Genomic DNA, 19,272 nt, shown 5'->3' on the forward strand with positions numbered 1-19,272 from the left:
TCATCCTCTAGCGAGATGGGTGACAGCGACACGTTCAGGAACCAGGTATCCCATGAATTCTGTCCTTTCAGTGTAAGTAGCATGCTGTGGTAGCCAAACGGACATTATCAGTTTTCTTGCCTCCTGATATGCAATATTCAGTTTGGCTTTGTCTTGCTGTATTTGCTTTTCTTGTTTCCACTTCTGGCATGCCCTTGAGTATGTAGGGTGCTCACCTTCATAGTTGACACAAATGTTCTAGTCACAGTGGAAGTGTCGATTGCCCTGTGGGTGCATGAGGACCATGAAGGGATGCAGATGGTCTGCAAGGATGGACACGTAACTTGGCCCGTTCAGAGATGCATCTAGACAAACCAGAGGTTCCAAAGTGTGCCAGATGAACATGTCTCCGTGTTAGAATAGGTTTGGGGGCTGAACATGCATTATTTTTATGGCCTATTGCATTGAACACAGGCAGGTGCTCCACGGCAGGCCATATAATGTCCATATTTCTGACTTTGAAACATCTTAGTGGGTTTGGGATGCATGGCCCTACTTTGCAATTTATGTACCCAGCTGTTATCGAATTAGGAGATGTTGGAGATTAAATGTAAGGATGATGTTTCTGGTAGGTACTAACTTCCCATCCCCATGTGCACAAATTCTTTTAACAGCTATGGTGCTACGGTAATTGGTATTCCTCCGATTGATTTTGCTCGAAGTAGCTGCTTAGAGTGTGTCGTTTTTGGTTTAAATTAAGAGGTCCCCCAGAATGAATCACTCTAAACCGTTCTGTATGAAAAAGGGTAACATTTTCCCAATTGGTTTCTCCGTGTTAGAATACGTGATTAAAAATCTTGGGATAGGCCCTGAAAGTATTTCAGTTTGGGGTCTCTGCTGCTTTGGCATTCTGTTTCACTGTTTTTATTTTCAGATAGGGACTGTGTTGGGGACCCTTTGAAGAAATAACTTTATCAGGATTCATAGTGTTTTTTTTTTTTTTATTTTGGTTTGGCACCTGGGCTCCACACCTACTGTGGAACCCAAATGGGATGCCCACTACCTAGCAAGCAAGCAAGCAATAAATGCACTCAGCAGTGGGTCCTAGGGCTACTCAGTCACCATACCCACACTATTGCCACCAGCCTGAATCTCTCCCTCAGACCACAAGAGTAGGGGCATGGCATCAACCTGGTTGACCCTTGCAGATGAATGCACTAGCTGATTGGGCCATCCAGACCCACCGTCTTGTTTAAGCAGGGGCCATGGTGATGTGTTGGAGCTAGACTCTCAACCACCAGGATCCCTCTCTCTTGTTTCCACATGTCACAGCAAATGGTAAACATGCCGTATTCCTATGACATTAGCCTGGAATCTAGGTTTGGTGCTGGAGCCCAGTGATGCTAATCTGGAGAACCAGCAGTGTTACTGAGTGGTCCCTCACCACGTTCAGGTGCCCACATTGAGGGGAACGAGAAAAGAACTTAGATCCAGAGGCAGATGGGCCATAAGACTTACTGGGGAAACCCTGGTGGGTCGAAGGCTGGTGAGTTTGGCCATAAACATGAGTATGAGGTCACTAGAAGTTTTTATCTGGTAAGAATTTTTCACCCAGTCGGCCTCTGCTTAGATCCCTTCACAAGAGGCATGATTATGTTGTCACATGGCAGGCATGTCCATTTGCTAGATAGCAGAAAGAATGGGACACAAATCAGCTGGCATTAGAAACATATTGATGGAAAACAGGAGCTAGTACAACTATTCATCCAAAACCAGGAAGATCACCATCAGTGACTCCCAGAACACACAGTTTAAACAGATAGAAAAAGTGAATAAAGTTAATGAACCGGTTCAAGCAGTTGAAGCAGCTGGGATAAGTGTAGGACCAACAACCATCAGGAAAAATGGGTTGCTACACTTGTGCAGATGATAGTAAGCTATAGCTGCTTCTTAGAAATGCACATTACTGCTTCTTCTGATGCAGAAAATGGAAGCATTACAGGTTATAATTGTGGGAGAATGTGACATGGGCTGATAAGTCACCTACACAGTCCAGGCATTGGTTTGGTTTTTTTTGTTTTTTTTTTTTTTTTTTTTTAGGAGTATTAGCAATTAAGGCCATATTGCTCTGGGATATGCGGTGGTCATTCCCTGACCTTTCAGTGCACATTACTGCTTCTTCTGATGCAGAAAATGGAAGCATTACAGGTTATAATTGTGGGAGAATGTGACATGGGCTGATAAGTCACCTACACAGTCCAGGCATTGGTTTGGTTTTTTTTGGTTTTTTTTTTTTTTTTTTTAGGAGCATTAGCAACTAAGGCCATATTGTTCCGGGATATGCAGTGGTCATTCCCTGACCTTTCCGCCTCCTCCGTATTTGGTGGCGGCAGGTTCGAACCCTGGTCTAATCAAGAAGCGTGTGCTACGCACCAGGCATTGGATGGATGCATTAGGATGCAGTGTATGCCCAAAGAATTATTTCACCCATTTTGCAGTGCAACGTGGGTGAAATCATTCTTAAAAAGTAGGCCCATACCATCTCACCAGTATAGAGATGGTACGGGCCTACTTTTCTTGGTTTGGTTTTGGTTTGCTGGTTGTGATCAATGACTAAATGAAATCATGACTAAAACTCTATTGTGACAGTCTGAAATATTCTGCCTTACCTGAATTGCGGCAGTTATTTGGCAAGGAGCATTATTTGTATTGTGATGCTAGTACTCATGTTCAGCATAATAGTGATTTGGATTTGCCTTATGAGACGATTGTGGTAAGATTTCTACATATTAAAAACTAGTAAAAAATGCCCTTTGGAGGGTTGATGATAAATAATTTTTCTGACCAGATGTTTTCTCATTTATAATCAGGAAATCAATATGTAGTTTGAGGTCATCTGCTAGCTCCTCTGGTCTCTCTCATCCTGTATGCTTTTCATGCACATAATTCCTGAAATTGTTCATAATTGCTGAAAGTGTTCTTAAACCAACAATTTTTTTTTTGATAAGAGGTGGCATTGTAGCATGAGTGCAAAGCAGAGAGGCTAGTGAATGACCTTGATCCACTTTTTGGTTTTCTCCCAACTAGTGTCCCAAATACATATTGGAGGACAGCGTGTATAGACATACAGTCAGTCCTCATATAACACGTGTTTACACTACACGAATTCGATCATACACGATTTATAAATGGGGGAACGATATCTTATATAACACGAACCGAATTCGCTTATGCACGATTCGCCTTTTAGTTTACAAAAAATGGCAGTCGAATGCAGAATCACCCCAACCAAACGCAACACGATAGGAATGAAGAGAAGATTCTGAAAATGTATTTATGTTTTTATATCAGTGAAGGGGAAACACATTTCACCATAATAACGTAAAAACAAACACAATTCCAGCTATTGGTATAATCACAAATGCAATTAGATCGAGTTTACTACCAGTTTATAACAGATTCCACTAGCAGAAACGCAACTGGAAATTGTTTTTATTGTTTTATGGTAGTAACACCTAGAAATGTGCTTTAGTAAAATGTGAGGTGTTAATAGTGTATCTGCCTTTACGGTGTTGTTTATTCAGTTGCTACACGCACACAGCTTTGTTTATGTGTATCAAGCGTGCCTCCTTGTTTTGTAATTGTGCTTTATTCCCTAAAAATGAGTAAAATACTTAAAAGGTGTGAAAAGGAAGTGTCCTGGTGAAGACACTGCAAATTCAGAGAGAAAAAGAAAAGCAATATCGATAAACAGAGGTGGACTGGGTCAAAAATTCTTACCCGAGAAAATTTGTAGTGGCCTTATACTATGGTTTATGGCCAAAATCACACTGGCCTCCGGCCCACCGGGGTTTCCCCGGTAAGGCTTATGGCCAGTCCACCTCTGTCAATAGAGAAAAAATATGAAATTGTGAAACGCTTTGAGCGAAATGAAAGACCATGTGATATTTCACGTGCTACAGACCTAAATGAGGCAACGCCGAGAATTACAAAGAATGCAGAGAAAATAAAAACAACTTTCATAGCAGGAACAACTCAAAGTGTAATTAAAATCCATTAGATTAAGACACAAAGAATTGGAAGAGATGGAACGGCTGTCATCTGTTTGGATAGAAAACCAAACAAAAAACAAGTTTGCTTACGGTAGAAGCAAAAGAATTTTGTCGTAATAAAAGTAATAAAAGTCGTAATAAAATACATAAGTGTTTTATTATGATTATTTATTGTGTTTGGTAATGTTTTGATTACAAATGTGTCTTCACTCTTGGGTGGTCGGCACCTAACCCTATTTTTCCCATAGGGCCTGTTGTTTATATTGCACGATTTTGCATTGCACGAGGGTTGCTAGGAACACAACTATCGTGCTATACGAGGACTGACTGTACACTGGTGTTCAAAGAAAGTGCATCACCTAGGAATTTCACATTTCTAACCCTTATTCACGATGGTATGTTACATTAATGACTAGCATCACAAATAGAAATATAAAGAAAAGATATTTATTAATACTTAAGACAAAGCTAAATAATATTTGACAGGTGATAAAACATTCCAAAATGAGCATTTTCAACCTTTATACAACAGTTTTCATAAACACGACAATTATGGCTGAAATGTTATCAAAAGCTCTCAGTTTGCTTCAGTTTATCATTTTAAATGGAAAACAAAATGAAAAGTTCACCAGGTGCAAACCAATATTTAGTTGAACCGCCTCTGGCCCTGATGACAGCAGCACACCGTCGAGGCATTGACAAGATCAATTTCTGAAGATAATCAACTGATAGTTTGTGGTTTCAAACACGAATTATGGCTTCCTGACATTCACGAAGGGTCTTTGGTTTCTTTCTGGCAACTGCAGATTCCACACGATGTCAACTTCTCTATAGGATTCAGGTCAGGGCTGTTTCCTGGCCAGCTAAGAGTTGTAATGGACAGTTCTTCCAACCATTTTTTCATCTGTAACAAATGTAAACACATTACCATCGAACCTCTAATGCAGAAATGAAGCTAAAGTAACTACAGAAATGCCTACTTACACTTTTTGCCCGATGACAAGGAGCAGAGTTGTCCTGAAAGATGCAATTACTTTGCAGGTTGAAATGGTCTCTAATGGTTGACATCAATTTGCCTTCCAATATAGCCAGGTATCCATTAGCATTTACGGAACCTTTTATAAACTGCAGGTGACCAACTCTGCATACGAAATGCACCCCCATATCATTTGGCTGGTAGGGAATTTCGCTGTAGACACCATACAGTCTGGATGGTATTCTTCACCATGCTATGGCGAATTGTTTGTCTCCCATCAGAGCCATGCAGGTTTAATTTATTGTCATCCGAGAAAATAACTGACTTCCACTGGTCAGGGGTCCATTTGATATGCTCCTTACACCAAATTAATCGGGCCTTTTTCATTTTTTGTGTGAGGAGGGGTTTCTTCTTAGGACGATGGCTACAAGTCCATTTTTGAAGAGGCGTCTTCTGACTGTTACTGCACTTGCTACCACTCCTGTATGTCCTTCTCATTTTATTTTCAGCTCAGAAAAAAGAAGCTTTTTGGTTTTTAAGGCTTCAAAATGCGGTCCTGTTTGGGTGTAGAGACTTGTTTGCATCCGATTCCTTTTTTCCTATCAGCAGAACCAGTATTTTTGAGTTTGGAAAGAAATCTACTCACTGTTGACTGATTAGAAGACGATCTATAAGCTTCTTTTCTCCTGTAATGCAACAATAGCACTCTTTCTTCATGGCGGCAACTACACGTAACTCGCCATCCTGACACAAGCAAGGAATGACTGCAACTCTTGCAGAACGTGCTTATATAGCTGAAAGTAACAGCTGATGCAATATTGCATCATCACCTAAGCATGTCAATCTTATTATTATTTATTATTATTATTATTATTAATAGCCATATGGTACAAGGAAGCCTGAGGCTTATGCTGCACGAGCCAAAAAAAAAAAAAATTCCCGAGTTACCCTGAGAGAGAAAGAGAGAGTAGAAAGGAATCACCAAGAAAGAGAAGAATGGTGATATCCAGCTCAGGACCCTGGGTTTGCCAAGCCCATACTCACCAGATGTGAGCCCCTGGAGTTATCTGATGCAACCTGTAAGAAATATTGTCATATACTTACGTTATTCAGATGACAATTTTTCAATTTTAAGGGGTGATGCACTTTGTTTGAACACCGGTGTATATGAGTGTTGACAATTTAAAGAAAAATTGAAAAAGCTTTCAATATTTTTCAAAGTAATTATCTTTGATATCTATACACTTTAGGTTGCTTGTAGAGCTGTTGGAAACATTTTTGAAACAGTTGAATGTACTGCCACCCCTAGTCACATTTATTTTAATGTTTTCTATACCTTAAAATCATGTTCCTTTCAGCATGGACTAATTTTGGAGTTTTTCCCAAATGAAACAAAATTAAAACTTTGTTTCATTACTTAACATAATGACAATACCTTGAATAACATAGTTTTAACACGACTGCGTGTGAACAGCTTACAGTATGCACTCTTGAAAGTTACATTGGCTAACTGCCTATGTAACTGCATCAAAGTTTTACGTGCTTTGGCATGCTTGAAATGGATTCAGCCCCAGAACTAAATTGTCAAACCTTGTATACATATATTTATCCATAACTACAGAAATGCAATTTGAGGGATATTCTTACAACCTAAGGTTTCACAGAACAACAATTAAGTATAGTGAAGTCTTGCTTTAACTGACCTCAATTTATAGCACTTCAGAAATAATGGACATCATCCACTGAAACTCATTTCTTTAGTATGACACCCATAATGTAAATTACCTCAGTCTAATGGTATTTACCATCGGTTAAAATACGCTCTGTGATATTGAAATTGCATCACTAAGAAGGAATGAGTAGAACTGGATGCAAATCAGCATACAGATGAGTTGTGCTAAGATATATAAATGATTAAAATATGAAACCAATAAGATGGAAGCTTTGGCTGATATAAAAACAAATATAGAGATTGTGGAGTTCAAAGCAGTGCATATTAGCATTAGCATTAGTAGAGGCATATGATGCAAGAAAGCAAGCTTATGCAGCATCAGCCAAAAAAAAAAAAAAACTTCCACTTCACCCCTCCGTTCGTTTGAAATACCTGTCCAGCGAGCCTTAAATTTATTTAGGCTATCAACTTCCACAAGGGATGGAAGTCTGTTCCACCAACCAACTGCACGCTGGCTAAAGGCAAATTTCTGCACGTCTATCCTACATCTATCTTTCCTCAGTTTGAATTTATGCCCTCTCAGGTGATTATTCTGAGCAAGAGGCAGAATCCCATCAGCATTGAGCATGCTCAACCCATTCAAGGGTTTATACACCTCTATCAGATCACCTCGCCTGTGCTTAGTCTCCAGACACTGTAATTTGCAAAACTTAAGCCTTTCTTCGTAAGAGCAACCCTTTGTTTCATTCACTAACCTTGTTGCCCTTCTCTGTACTCGTTCCATCAGCTCTACATCCTTCTTGAAATGAGGCCTCCAGACCTGTATACAGTACTCAAGGTGTGGCCTGACCATTGCCTTATACAAGGGAATAATCACCTCCTTATCCCTGCTAGAAATATTCCTGTATATCATTGATATGGTGTCTTATCAATGGTGTGTTATCATTGATAAGACACCATAAGCTACTCTTGCAGCCCGTCTGCACTGCTCACAGAACTTCATATCTGCCTGCACAATTACCTCCTGGTCCTTTTCATTCTCTACCTCTGTCAGTGTAGTACAACAGAGTTGATACGTTGCTCTGGGGTTGCTGTTTCCTATATGTAGTACTTTACATTTGTCAATGTTAAACTTCATTTGCCACCTCTCAGCCCATCTGCTCAAACTTTCCAGATCCTGTTGCAGCAGCATAGCGTCAGTAGTGTCCTTAACAACCCTGCCAACTTTTGTATCGTCTGCAAACTTGGACATTAAGCTTGATATACCATCATCAATATTATTTATAAATACAGAAACAAATAATGAACCCAACACTGAACCCCGAGGGACTCCACTAATGACATTAGTCCACGATGAGCAGTGTCCATTGATTAAAACTCTCTGTCTTCTACCCCTCAACCACCCCTTTATTCATAGCAGCAATTTGCCTCCAATGCCACACTGCTCCAATTTGTGCAGCAGTCTTCCATGTGCAACAGTATCAAAAGCCTTTCTAAGATCCAAGTATATAATATCAAGGTTATTCCCTGCATCCAGTTCTTTTGTGACTGCATCATAGTATCCAATCAAATTGGTCAGGCAAGACTTCCCCTTAACAAAACCATGCTGTGTCCAGTTATATTAAAGGAGGCAGCAAAGGAAGTAAGCAAACCCTTAGCCATAATTATGAGAGCTTCCTTGGACTCAGGGGAGGTACCCATAGACTTTAGATGTGCAAACGTGACTCCAATTCACAAAGGAGGATCAATGGCTGACACAGGTCTATAATTACTTCTGTCAGCCTTTGACCCTCCTTTGTGAATTGGAGTCACATTTGCACATCTCCAGTCTATTGGTACCTCCTCTGAGTGCAAGGAAGCTCTCATAATTATGGCTAAGGGTTTGCTTATTTCCTTTGCTGCCTCCTTTAATATAACTGGATAGATCCCATCCACCCCAGGTGCCTTTCTTGTGTTTATCTTCAACAATTTCTCCTCCACTTTACTCTCAGTTATTACAAGATTATCTAGCTTACTACCAGAGTTGAATACACCTCTGGCATTCCCCGTGCTGAATAACTCCTCATGTGTGAATGTCAATACAAAATATTCATTTAGTTTGTTAGCTACCTGAGCAAGATCATCAACAGTTGAACCATCGATATCAAGTGGACCAATCTGATTCATCCCCTTCCTTCTAGAGTTTACATAAGTAAAGAACTCTTTGCTGTTTTTCTTTGCATCCCTTGCCAAAGATTTCTCGTAATCTGCCTTTGCCTGCCTAACCTCCTTTGTAACTTGGTTACAGATCAACTTATATCTATCATAGGCTTCTGTGTCACGTGTTAATTTATATGTATCCCATGCATTTTTCTTCTCTGCCATGTGTCTCATTATTTCATCTGACATCCATTTAGGCCTAAACCTTGAACAATATTTCTTAGTTGGTATGTAAAGCCTAGCATCTTCCAATATAAGTTCTTTGAATGATTGCCATTTTGAATGTGCTGTTGGTAACATCATCGGTTGGTCCCACTGTATAGAATTTAAATGCTGTGTCAAACCATCGTAGTCGCCTTTACGAAAGCAATAACCCTTCCCTTTACCCTTGATGGTAGTTACCTCTTTGAGTAAATCCCACTGCAGCACACTGTGATCACTGCCACCTAGTGGTTCCTCTATCTGCAGATTCTTATTTCATGAAGAATCACTATTTATAATCAAATCAAGAGTATTACTCCCTCTAGTTGCCTCTCTAACATGCTGATATAGAAAACAATCATCCAATAAATCCACAAAAGCCTTGCTAGTATGTGAGTAACCAACCCACAAATTCCAGTCAATATCTGGGAAATTAAAATTCCCCATTATAAGACTCTCTGATTTGCTGGCCCACTCTGTTTCCCTGTACAGTTTCTTATTATACTCATCAGAGTCATTAGGCCTATAGCACACTCGTACTCTTAATTTTGATCTCCCAATGCTTATGTCACACCAAACTGACTCGACACTGCACTGTCCAGTCAGTGCAGTGTCGAGTCGACTGGCGATGTCGACTGGCTTCACTTCCTTGGCTTTTATGTGTTTCTTAACTAATAGCATAACCCCTCCTCCCTTCCTATCCTGTCTATCCTTTCTGTAGACGTTGTACTCCCCAAATTCCAGTTCTGCATTCCTTATATCTGTGTGACACCACGTCTCTGATATCCCAACAATATCTGCCTTTGATGCTTTGAGCAATACCTCAAATTCATCAAATTTATTTACCAAATTCCTAGCATTGGTGTACACAAAAGTATACATGCACCTGTTCTTTTTCTTAGCTACCCTAACACAACCCATGTGTTTACTGTACCGCAATGACTCCCAGCAGTCTCTGAAATATCCTGCATCTTGTTTTCCAGGCTTCTGCTCATTCCAATAGAAGCAGTGCAAGAATCACTTTCACCTCTGCCAGTGGCTACTGTTAATCTATTAGTCCTTGTATTTCCCCCAAGCTAGCAGTTTTCCGACTCACCTAACACTGCCTCGATAGCATCAGCAAATATTCTTGTACCCTTTCTATTTAAGTGTATCCCATCCCTCTAGCAGCAGTCCCTTCTGTTAACAAGTACAGACCAGGCTGAAAAAAATTCTACCCCTTTAGCCTTGCACAGTCTTTCCAGGGCCGAATTGATCGACAAGGCTCTCATCATATACTCCTTCCTATCGTGTCTGGGCAGAATTGCAGACACTTTCAAATTCAACCCTAATTCACGGCTTTTTTTACAGTGACCTGTACTTGTTAAGTAATTCTGCTGGTCTCCTACTCTTAATATCATATGTGATGCAGTTAGCAGGCTTCTGCCTTGTAGAAACTGACTTCAGAATGAAAGGAGATTGTAGAGAATGCGAAAATGTCACATTTGATACTGATATGAGAAACTTCCACTGAAGGCAGATTTTTGGTCATTGTATGGCTGAATGGTTTACTTCATGTTAGGGCTGTGACAATACCACCGTGCACAGATGGTGGCAACAGTGGCTGCAGGATGGTATCACTGCTTGTTGATTTGGTAATGGAACTGACAGAGGGCTGCAGAATGGGAAGATTGTCTTATCTGTTGACTGGTTCACACTGCACCTACAGCCATACTGACTGCCATCCATCGAGAATGAGTTGCAACATCAGCTGGCTGCCATGCCATCACTCATCAAACCATTGCATCGATTACCCTTGGCTGCTGCCCATTATTATTATTATTCTGGTTATGGATACATCATTTTAAATCAAAGGCTATATACACGGTCTTTTGACCTTGAGAATTAATGCATATGTGCCTCGGTCCTAGAGGCATGCATAGGATGAAGCTGTTAATATATGTATGGCTTTTTCCCATTGCTAACAGCATCTGGAATGATACCACACACGGGCCACCTGAGATACAGAATGGTATGAAGTGGTCTTCAGTGATGAATCCCGCTTCTACCTGGGACCCAGTGATTGTTGTGTATGCGTGGCAACAACATGAACACAGTGATTCTAGAACCTTTGTTGAATGCCATACTGCACACTCTGCTGGTTTTGGTGTAGGGAGTAATCAGTTTTGGCAGTCAGTTGTCAGTGTTTGTCAATGGCAATCTGACTGCTTGCCACTATGTCACCAGAGATTCTGGAACTGTTGCTCTCTCCTTTCTTACTAGGGTGCCTGATGCAGCAGGGCAATGCCTGAACACATACCTCAAGGGTTTTCTCTGACTGACTGCAGGAAGCTGTTCAACACCTCTATGACTCAATTCCAAGATGCTGAGCTCGATGTATCTGAAAATGTGGTAAATTTATATTGTATTGATCTGTCCGTTGTAGACATTTTCTGTCATCAAATGTGGTCACATACATTAGCATCTGCAACTCTTATCATGTATTCCTTAACTCCTTGGCTACCATTACTTTAAGTGCTGCAATTTCAATGTCACAGTGTATACCGATGAGCCAAAACATTATGACCACCTACCTAATATGATATTGGTCCTCAATGTGCAGCCAAAACAGCTCGTACCCAACGAGGCATGGATGCTACAAGATTTCAAAATGTGTCTTGTGGTATCTGGTACCAACACATAACCAGCAGATCCTTTAACTCCTATAAGGTCCGTGGTTGAGATGCCGCAGATCGGAGTTGCTGTTCTAACACAAACAACAGATGCTCGATGGGATTGATGTCTGGGGAATTTGGAGGCCAGGGCAATACCTGGAAGTCTTCCTCATGTTCCGCGAACCAGTCTTGAACAATCCGGGCAGTGTGGCATGGCGCATTATCCTGCTGAAAGACGGCAGCCAGAGGGGAAAAGCATTGCCATGAAAGGGTGTACCTGGTCAACAATGATGTTTAGGTAGGTGGTAGATGTCAGAGTGCCTGGCACATGGATGACTGGACCCACGGTATCACAACAGAACATCGCCCAAAGCATGACACCACCCCCACCAGCTTGTTTTTGTCCCATGGTGCATCCAGGTGCCATCACTTTCCCAGGCAAACAATGCACACGTACCCAGCCGTCCACATGGTGCAACAGGAAATGTGATTCATTGGGCCAGATGACCTTCTTCCAATCACTGAAGGTCCAGTTTTGATGCTCGTGTGCCCATTGTAGGCACTCTCGCCAGTGAACCATGGTTAGCATGGGCACTCGGAGTGGCCTGTGGCTATTCGTCCCCATTTTCAGCAGGGTTTGAAGTATTGTGTGTTGTGACACATTACTCCCATCACCAGCATTCCAATTCCCGGCAAGTTGTGTCACACTCGCCCTTCTATTGCCATGTACCATCTGGGAAAGCCTTCGCTCACTTCGAGCATCGATGAGCCATGGTCGCCCAACACTTCGCCGGCGGTTAGTGGGTTTCCCCTCCTCGGACCACTTTCGGTAGGTACTAATATGGATGACTGTGAGCACCCCACTAGCCGTGCCATTTCGGATATGCTCTGACCCAGTCGTCTGGCCATTACAATTTGGCCTTTGTCAAACTCGCTTAAGTCCACTGCCTTTTCCATCTGAAGAACAAGAGTAACACTGATTAACAGAGCTCAGTATCGGGTGTTTTTTATACCACGTCCCAACCCGTGCATGTGCTGTAGTTCACCTGAAGTTGCTTCGATTTGCATAACCACTCGCTGGTCATAATGTTTTGGCTCATCGGTGTATGTTCACAATAAAGCAGGTTGCCAGGATTTTCATTACTATCACCTTTCACTAGTCTATTGAACAGGTCAGATATCAGTAGGAAACCTCTTAAATAATTCCAGAGTTATCCAGATTCTGGACAACTCGAGTTATTTAAGAGGTTTTAGCTAAGTTTCCACTGCCACTTATGAAACAGAAAAATTCAAGCTTTTCTATAAAGTATAAAATATATTGCTCACCTCTGGAGAAACGGAATTAAGAAAAAAGAAAACTGCAGATACAAACAAGGTAGTACTCTTTAATAAAACACAGGTACAAATTGAGTTAGACTAAATTAAATAAAAATAAAGCAAAACATTTGAGTCTAAGGAACTCTTCATCAGCTGAATACAAATATTATAGTGAAACAAAGAATGCCTAGGCGTGGTCATGTAAAGCAAACAAAGCGTGACACAAGTGCAAGCAACAGTAGAAATAATCTCTGGTTAAAACTAGATGCTTGCAACTGCGAATGTAGGGCGTGCATGCCAACATTTATCATATTGTAGTATAACTGCTTCCATGATTAGATGTATACATATACCTTTATTGTGGTTAAAATTACCATGGTAACTGGAAACCATTGTGCACTGGCCAATTCACCAACTACAAATCAGCACATGCCCACAACCAGCTTCTCAGTACTGCACTTGCCCTATTCACTCGTGCCTGGACCCATTCCAGCTCCACAGACGAGATGCGCGATGAAGTTTTGAGAGGAAAAATAGATCTATCCAACTGAGGCTACCCTGCCTGTTCCCTAAACAAATGCGATCTCAGGCCTATGAGCGTGCCACACATCCCAGGGCCTCCCACAATGATGATACAATGTTGACTGCCTTTATCCCCTATTACCCTGGCATCTCACAATGCCTCTCTAAAATTCTACACGCTCACCAGATAAAATGCTTAGTTTCCCATAAAAAACTGCAATCTCTTCTCTCGAGGGTAAAAACGCCCATCCCTCCTTGTTACGTTGGGATATCAGAGATGTGGTGTCACAGATATTAGGAATGCAGAATTGGAATATGGGGAGTACAATGTGTACAGAAAGGATAGGAAGGGAGGTGGTGTTATGCTGTTAATTAAGATAAACATAAAATCAAAAAAAGTACATCCAGTTGGTATAGATGAACAGTGCACTGTTGATTCAGTTTGGTGTGACATAAGCACTGCGAAAGCAAAAATAAGAGTAGGAGTGTGTTATAGGCCTAATGACTCAAATGAGTACAATGAACAATTGAAGTAGTGAGGAGTGAATTGAAGTACAGAGAAGTAGTGGGCTAATAAATCAGAATGTCTTATAATGGGGGATTTTAACTTCCCAGATATTGACTGCAACTTGTGGTTTGGTCACTCACACATTAGTAAGACTTTTGTGGATTTATTGTATGATTGCTTTCTGCAGCAGCCTGTTCGAGAGGCAACCAGAGAGGGTAATACTCTTGATCTCGTTATCAGCAGTGATCATTCGTGTATTAAGAATTTGCAGATAAAGGAACCACTAAGTGGCAGTGATCACAGTGTACTGATGTGGGATTTACTTAAAGATATAATTACCATCAGAGGTATAGGAAAGGATTTTTGCTTCTGTAAAGGTGACTACAGTGGTCTCAGACAGTTTTTAAATTCTGTACAGTGGGATCAACTGATGATGTTACCAACAGCAAATTCTAAGTGGGAAGTGTTCAAGGAATTAATAGTGGAAGCTACTAAAAGTTTTATACCTATTAAGAAATATTGTTCAAGGTTTACGCCTAAATGGTTGTCAATGAACTAATGAGATTTGTGGCAGAGGAAAAAAATGCATGGGATGCATATAAATTATCAGACGACACAGAAGCCTATGGCAGATATAAACTAGTCTGTAATCAAGTCACAAAGGAGGTTAGGCAAGTGAAAGCAGAATACGAGAAATCTTTGGCAAAGGATGTTAAGAAACACAGCAAGAATTTCTTTACTTATATAAACTCTAAAAGGAAGGGGATGAATCTAATTGGTCCATTTCATCTCGATGGTTCAACCACTGATGATCCTGCTCAGATAGCAAACAAACTGAATGAGTATTTTGCATCTACATTCACACATGAGGAGTTATTAAGGTTTGAAAATGCCAGAAGGTTATCATCAAATTGTAGCAGGGTGCTTAATGATTTTGTAATAACTGAGAGCAAAAGTGGAGGAGAAATTGTGAAAATTAAACATAAGAAAGGCACCTGGGGGTGGATGGGATCTATCCAGTTATTTTAAAGGAGGCGTCAAAGGAAGTAGGCCTCCGTAGCCGAGTGGTCAGGAGCACGAGTGCAGTAGCACGTGCTCTTTGAGTAGACCGGGGTTCAAGCTCCTGACTGCTGAATACGGTGGATCTGCCAACCCACACTGGACCAGCATGGCAGATTATGGTCTATTTCCTTCAGCATGAATTGTTGAAGAGGCTTCCATCCTGCATTGGGTTGATAATGGCTGCACTTTACTTTACTTACAAAGGAAGTAAGAAAACCCTTAGCCATAATTATGAGAGCATCCTTGGATTCAGGGGAGGTCCTTGTGGACTGGAGATGTGCAAATGTATCCCCAATTCACAAAGGGGGATCGAAGGGTGACATAAGTAATTACAGACCAGTTAGTTTAACTTCTCTTCCGGGTAAAATAATGAAGTTACTGGTTAAAGATGCATTGCAGGATCATCTAGACAAGACTGCAGCAATAATTCAGACACAGCATGGGTTTGTTAAGGGAAAGTCTTGTCTGGCAAATTTGACTGGATATTATGATGTGGTTACAAAGGAACTGGATGCAAAAAATAATTTTGATATCATATACTTGGATTTCAGATAAGCTTTTGACACTGTTGTGCATGGAAGACTACTGTACAAATTGGAGCAGAATGGTATTAAGGGTAATTTACTACAATGGATTAGAGGATGGTTGAGTGGGAGAAGACAGAGGGTGTTAATGATGGGTGCTGCTCTTTGTGGACTAATGTTATTAGTGGAGTCCCACAGGGTTTGGTGTTGGGTCTACTGTTGTTTTGTATATTTATCAATGATATTGATGAAGGTATATCAGGCCTAGTGTCAAAGTTTGCAGATGATACAAAGGTTGGCAGGGTTGTTAATGACAGTAATGGCAGTGTGCTACTGCAACAGGATCTAGATAATTTGGGCAGATGGGCTGAGAAGTGGCAACTGAAGTTTAACATTGACAAATGCAAAGTACTGCATATGGGTAGAAGTAACCCCAGAGAAACGTACCAACTGTGTGGTACTACACTTAAGGTGGTAGAAAAGGAAAAAGACCTGGGAGTAATTGTGCAGTCAGGTATGAAGTTTTCTGAGCAATGCAGACAGACTGCCAGGGCAGGTCATGGGGTTTTGTCGATGATATACAAGAATTTTGCTAGCAGGGAAAAGGAGGTGATTGTCCCTGTGTATAAGGCAATGGTCAGGCCAGGCCAGGCCTCCAGACCTGTGTACAGGTCTGGAGGCCTCATTTTAGGAAGGATGTAGATATGATTGAGCGTGAACAGAGAAGGGCAACAAGATTGGTGAGGGGAATGAAGGGATCATCTTACCAAGAGAGGCTTAAGTTCTGCAAATTGCAGTGGCTGGAGACTAGGCACCTGTGAGATGATCTGATTGAGGTGTGTAAGGCCTTGAATGGGTTGAACACGCTGAATTCTGATGGGATTCTTCCACTTGTTCAGATTTCGAACCTAAGTGGACATAAATTCAAACTGAGGAGAGACAGATGTAGCATAGATGTTCGGAAATTTGCCTTTAGCCAGCGGGTGGTTAATTGCTGGAACAAACTTCCATCTGTTGTTGTAGAAGTTGATAGGTTAAATAAATTTAAGGAGGAACTGGACAAACATTTAGAGCGAATGGTTGTGTAAATTTTTTTTTTTTTTTTTTGGCTGATGCTGCATAAGCCTCCTTTCTTGCATCACATGCCACTACTACTACGTAGCAGCTCAGTATATCGCATTGTCTGCCATGACTGTGGTGGTTGCTACATTGGGGAATCTGGCAGAAGGCTCCAGGACACGAGAGGGCAATCTGTCTGCTGAGCACTCCATGATTGCTGAACACTATTGGTCCTCTCAACATGATCTTGATCCACTCCGGGATATCAAAATCATTGACTGCTTATAAAGTTACCATCAGTGAGTATGGCTCGAATCATTCCACACCTCCGTTTGTCATGGTAATTTTAACTGCAATAACTGTATACATATACATCCAATCACGGAGGTGGTTATTCTACAATGTGATAAATGTTGGCATGCACCTCATGTGCATGCCCTGCATTTCACATCTGGTGAGTATGGGCTTGGCACACCCAGGGTCCTGAGCTGGATATCATCATTTTTCTCAGTGATTCCCTTCTACCTCTCTCTCTCTCTCTCTCTCTCTCTCTCTCTCTCTCTCTCTCTCTCTCTCTCTCACACACACACACACACACACACACACACACACACACACACACACACACACACACACACACACACACACACACACACACACACACACACACACACACACAGGGTAACTCTTTTTTTTTTTGGCCGGTGCAGCATAAGCCTCAGGCTTCTTTGCACCATATGGCTAATAATAATAAAAATAATAATAATAATTTGCAGCTTCAGGCATCTAATTCTAACCAGCGCTTATCCCTACTATTGCTTGCACTTGTGTCATGTTTTGTTTGCCTTACATGACCATGCCCGGGCATTCTTTGTTTCATAATAACATTTGTTATTATGATGAAGAGTCTCCTAGACTCAAAAGCTACTGTTTTGCTTTATTTTTATTTTATTTAATTTAGTCTAACTCAATTTGTACCTGTGTTTTATTAAAGAGTACTACCTTGTTTGTACCTGCAATTTTCTTTTTTCTTAATTCTGCTCCTCTGGAGGTGAGCAATATATTTTATACTTTATATATGGATCTCGGAGTCAGAGGCCTCTTTAATCTCAAGCTTTTCTATATGATTGGTAAGTGCATTTCTCCATACACTTGGTAAATGCAGTAAAATACGGTATTATGTTTAATCTTTTTATTTTGTAGCATAGCACTTTTTCTTAACATTATGGCAGCCTTCAGTGACTATACATTGTTTCTTTCGAGATCGGACAATCGGACATAATGAACATATTTTACCTCCATGTGGTCTGTTAAAGGGAGGTTTCACTGTATATCAAAACTGGAGGTACATCCAAATCTCCAGATAAATTTTTCTTTCTGCTGAAGCTTGCAATAATTTACACAAGTGGCTATCTAGAGAATAAACAGAAATTTATATTTTTTTATATTTTAGTAAATACAAGCAGTTCTCACTTTATGAGTTTTCGCTCTGAGTTCTTCGGTTTATGAGTTCTTTTTTCAAGTATCAACAAAATCGAAAATAGAAACGTTGATCGCAATGAATAAATGCTAAACATTCATAAATACAGCATTTCAAGCTATGCACATAGCTATACAATATTACAGTACTACTTTAGCTATGTGGACTACTGTCCATTCGTTTGTTTGTTCAGGCAGATGAGAGCTCTGACTGACTTTACATAACATTAAGCAGCCACGCTGATGTTACAAAGAGTAGTTGTTTTGCTCTTCATTTTCGCTGTCTTCTCTTATTTCAAATTTATCCCGCTTATTAATACTGTACAGTATGCCAAAATGGAGTAATACTATAGAGAGTGATATTAATAAAAAGAAATAGCAAAGAGGAATAACATTGGAAACAAAATATCAGATAATATTAGCAAATGGGATCTCATTATTCTTTAACGTTTGTATGACATAAATAATTTCTTTATTATTATAATTTGCTTGATTTTAAAGACTGTTTTCATTTCTTGGGAAAAATTAATCATTGTTTAATAACATTACTATGGTCAAATTTCATTGTTGAGAACGTAACTCCTGTTGCGTTTTCCCATTTCAAATTTCCCATTACGTCTATGGGAAATAAATTCCTGCTTTACGTGCACATTCTAGCAACGAATTAACTTGTAAAGTCGAGCACTACCTATATTTAAGTTTTTTTTTTAGTTTCAGAATTCGTGATGTATTTGAGTTCCTTTCCTTATTTCATTAGTTTTCATTGAACTTTTCTGTAACCATTCTGCACGAAATGTAACTTTCTATAAAACAAACAAGTAGTTAATAAAAATCCTATATTTATGTTTTTATACTTCAGGATCATTTTTGTTTTCGGAAAGAAACCACCAGCTTAGAGACATGTTGCGTGACATCTCCACATGTGTACTTGTGATTACTGTGGCCATCATTATCTACTTTGTAAAGGGATCAGTTGCACAGTACATAGATCCCATCCTCTCCTGCATCTCTGTAACTGTTTTACTGGCAACTACCTTCCCCTTCAGTAAGTATTACACTGTGAACAAA

The 19,272-nt window shown here is 40.4% G+C and overlaps 1 protein-coding gene across 1 annotated transcript in view; it reads left to right on the plus strand.

Annotated features, from left to right (window-relative positions):
* The window catches only part of LOC150077329 (proton-coupled zinc antiporter SLC30A1-like), a 214,786-nt gene that overhangs the window by 82,778 nt on the left and 112,736 nt on the right, over positions 1-19,272 (plus strand). The window contains exon 5 of the mRNA XM_090385858.1: positions 19,064-19,249. Coding sequence (XP_090241984.1) covers positions 19,064-19,249 — 186 coding nt within the window. The remainder of the gene's footprint in view (positions 1-19,063; positions 19,250-19,272) is intronic.

The sequence above is a fragment of the Mastigoproctus giganteus genome, chromosome 12 (assembly GCF_048544385.1).
Source record: "Mastigoproctus giganteus isolate SK-2022 chromosome 12, ASM4854438v1, whole genome shotgun sequence".
NCBI lineage: Eukaryota > Metazoa > Arthropoda > Arachnida > Uropygi > Thelyphonidae > Mastigoproctus > Mastigoproctus giganteus.